We start from the raw sequence: 2,493 nt of genomic DNA on the forward strand, positions 1-2,493 counted from the left end.
GGAGGAAGACTGGAGATCTGGCCCCGGGAGGGAAGGATGGAGGGAGGGAGACAGATATATGTATATATATTGGCAGAACCGGGGATTGAACTCAGATCCTTGCGTTTGCCGGTCAAGCGCTTATCCTACTGAGCCATCTCCCCAGCCCCGTGAATCATATATCTAATTCATTTTTTTTCTTCTATGCTGGGATGGGGGTATCAGGAGAGAGCAAGGCATACACCAGCTGGGTGGGTATGAGGAACAGCAGCCCACTGGGGACCTTACCTGTGACAGACCCAGGTAGATGGAAACGGTTTCAGAGATGTACAGAAATTTTCCTTCCTGGTTCAAGGCAAACACGAAGCCGTCCAGGGACTGCAGTCGGGGAGGAAAACGGAGCAGGAGTCGGGAGGATTCCACCCCCAGCAGAAGACCGGGTCTGAAGTCTGGGTCTCTCTCCCCTAGGGGTGCAGTGAACCGGGGCTGGCAGACCGCAGGGGGCGCTCGATCGTTCGCTTTGGGATCCACTGGGGCGCAAGAGGACGCGGTTCCGCTAGGGACCACCAGGCGGCAGTGGAGAGCAACGACGGGCCTCACCTGCAGGATGTGTCCTCCCAGGTGCTGCTCGAAGATCTCGGAAACCAGCGCCGCAGGGCCCCGGCGGCCAGGGGCTGAGGGCGGAGGAAGGGTGCGCGAGCAGGTTGGTCTGGGGAACCCAGCCCCGGGCTCCCCAAGGAGCTGCTCTGCAACCCCCCCCCGTGACCCACCCTATGGCACCCAGGATTGCAGGGCTGAATGGAATGGGCTGGGGTGTGGGGAGAACCCGAGGGGCGGGGTCCAGTGACAGTGACTAAGACGCAGACACAGAGGGGGGCGCAGAGGGCTAGTCCAGAGGCTGCCTGAATCCTGCTGTCCCGGTCCTGTGCTGGTCAGTGCTGGGGGCACAGCGGTGACCAGCACAACACGGTAGATGAACACCAAGGAAGAAAGGAATACATAGGGAATTAGTCTGTGGGCCGGGCTCGTGAAGGTCAGATGGCATGAAAGAGAAGAGGGCCTGCAGCCTGTAATTCAACTCTTGGGGGGCTGAGGCAGGAAGATTGCTGTGAGTAGGAGCCCAGCCCAGGCTACACAGTGAGTTTGGGGCCAGCCTGCACTACACTGCAAGACCTTGTCTCAAAGACAAAACAAACAACTAAATATACAAATAGCTGGGAAAGTAGCTCAGTGTGAAGGCCTTGGGTTCAATCCAGTACTATCCCCTCAAAAAAGGGAACAACGGCAAACATTGGTGAAGAACTTGAGTGAACGTTTTTTCCCAAAGATGTACAAAGGGCCAGTAAGCGCGGTGACGGAGGCCCAGCCTCACTGCTGCCAGGGAAATGAAAAGCCAACCAGCAAGCCGCCATCCAACACCCACTATGATGGCCAGGAATGGAAAAAGAAGCAGAGTGGTGCTGGCCCGGTGCATCCTCACTCGCTGCACACAGCGGCCGCCGCAGGGGGTGGGTTTTACCAGGGCCCGCGATGCCACTGCAGAGCACCAGAGACACGCTTGAAACAGATGCAGGCCTCTGCGCACTGTGCCAGCAGGAGTCAGCACAACCCGAAGGTGGAAAGCAACCCAGAGGCCCTCAGCCCACCAGGGGATGGGAGGTGGAAGGCCCTTCAGCCCGAAAGGGGAAGGAGGTGCTGGGGTGCAGCTCAGTGGGGCAGCGCCGCTCATTGTGCAGGAGGCCTTGGGTTTCAGCCTCACCAAGAAAGTCGGGTGGGTGGGAGGGCCATGAAGCTGGGCCCTGTGGCACAAACTGTCATCTCAGCACTCTAGAAGTTGAGTCAGGGTTGTAAGGCACTGGGTTCAGTACTCCATATATTTTTTGTGGGTATCAAGAATCGAACTCAGGACCTCACGCTTGCCAGGCACATTGAGCTAAATCCCTAGCCCCCTTCAGTCCCCAGTATTGGGGGTAAAAAAAGAAAGGAAGCACCACCATATAGATGAACTGTCCTGAGATCTATTTCTATGTTGGAAAGGAGAGGCAGCTGCTTGTCAGGCGTGGGGACTTTCTGTCTGAGGTGACAGAAATCCTCTACAGCTAGACAGCAGTGACAGGCTGCACTGAATGTTACTGATTTGCACCTTTTGAAGTGGCAAATCTCAAATCTCAGCCAGGCGTGCTGGTGCACACCTGTAATTCCAGCCCATGAGTTTGAGGCCAACCTGGGCTACATGAGTAAATTTAAGGTCACCTGGGCTACATAGCAAGACACATATACTCTCTCAAAAGAGCAAAATGGCCAGTCTTGTTCATTTTGTGGTGCTGGGATTGACCCAGGGACTCTGCATGGAGCTACATACTTTCTTTTTACTTAAAAAAAAATTTTTTTTTTATTGGTAAATCACTAAATTGCCAAGGCTCAAAACTAGGCTTCTCCTGCCTCAGCCTCCCAGGGTGCTGGAATTACAGGCCTGTACCAATATGATTGCTTAAAGTGGCCAATTTTACCTCA

At 54.9% G+C, this 2,493-nt stretch overlaps 1 protein-coding gene and 1 pseudogene across 1 annotated transcript in view; both read right to left on the reverse strand.

Moving 5' to 3' along the window:
• The window catches only part of LOC105743970, a 13,446-nt pseudogene that overhangs the window by 10,155 nt on the left and 798 nt on the right, over positions 1–2,493 (reverse strand).
• Npas1 (neuronal PAS domain protein 1) overlaps positions 1–2,493 on the reverse strand; it is a 13,575-nt gene that overhangs the window by 6,099 nt on the left and 4,983 nt on the right. Inside the window, exons 3-4 of the mRNA XM_004644389.2 lie at positions 580–653; positions 268–357 (exon numbers count right to left, since the gene is read on the reverse strand). Coding sequence (XP_004644446.1) covers positions 268–357; positions 580–653 — 164 coding nt within the window. The remainder of the gene's footprint in view (positions 1–267; positions 358–579; positions 654–2,493) is intronic.

The sequence above is a fragment of the Octodon degus genome, unplaced genomic scaffold, assembly GCF_000260255.1.
Source record: "Octodon degus isolate 3935 unplaced genomic scaffold, OctDeg1.0 scaffold00197, whole genome shotgun sequence".
In the NCBI taxonomy this organism is placed as follows: domain Eukaryota; kingdom Metazoa; phylum Chordata; class Mammalia; order Rodentia; family Octodontidae; genus Octodon; species Octodon degus.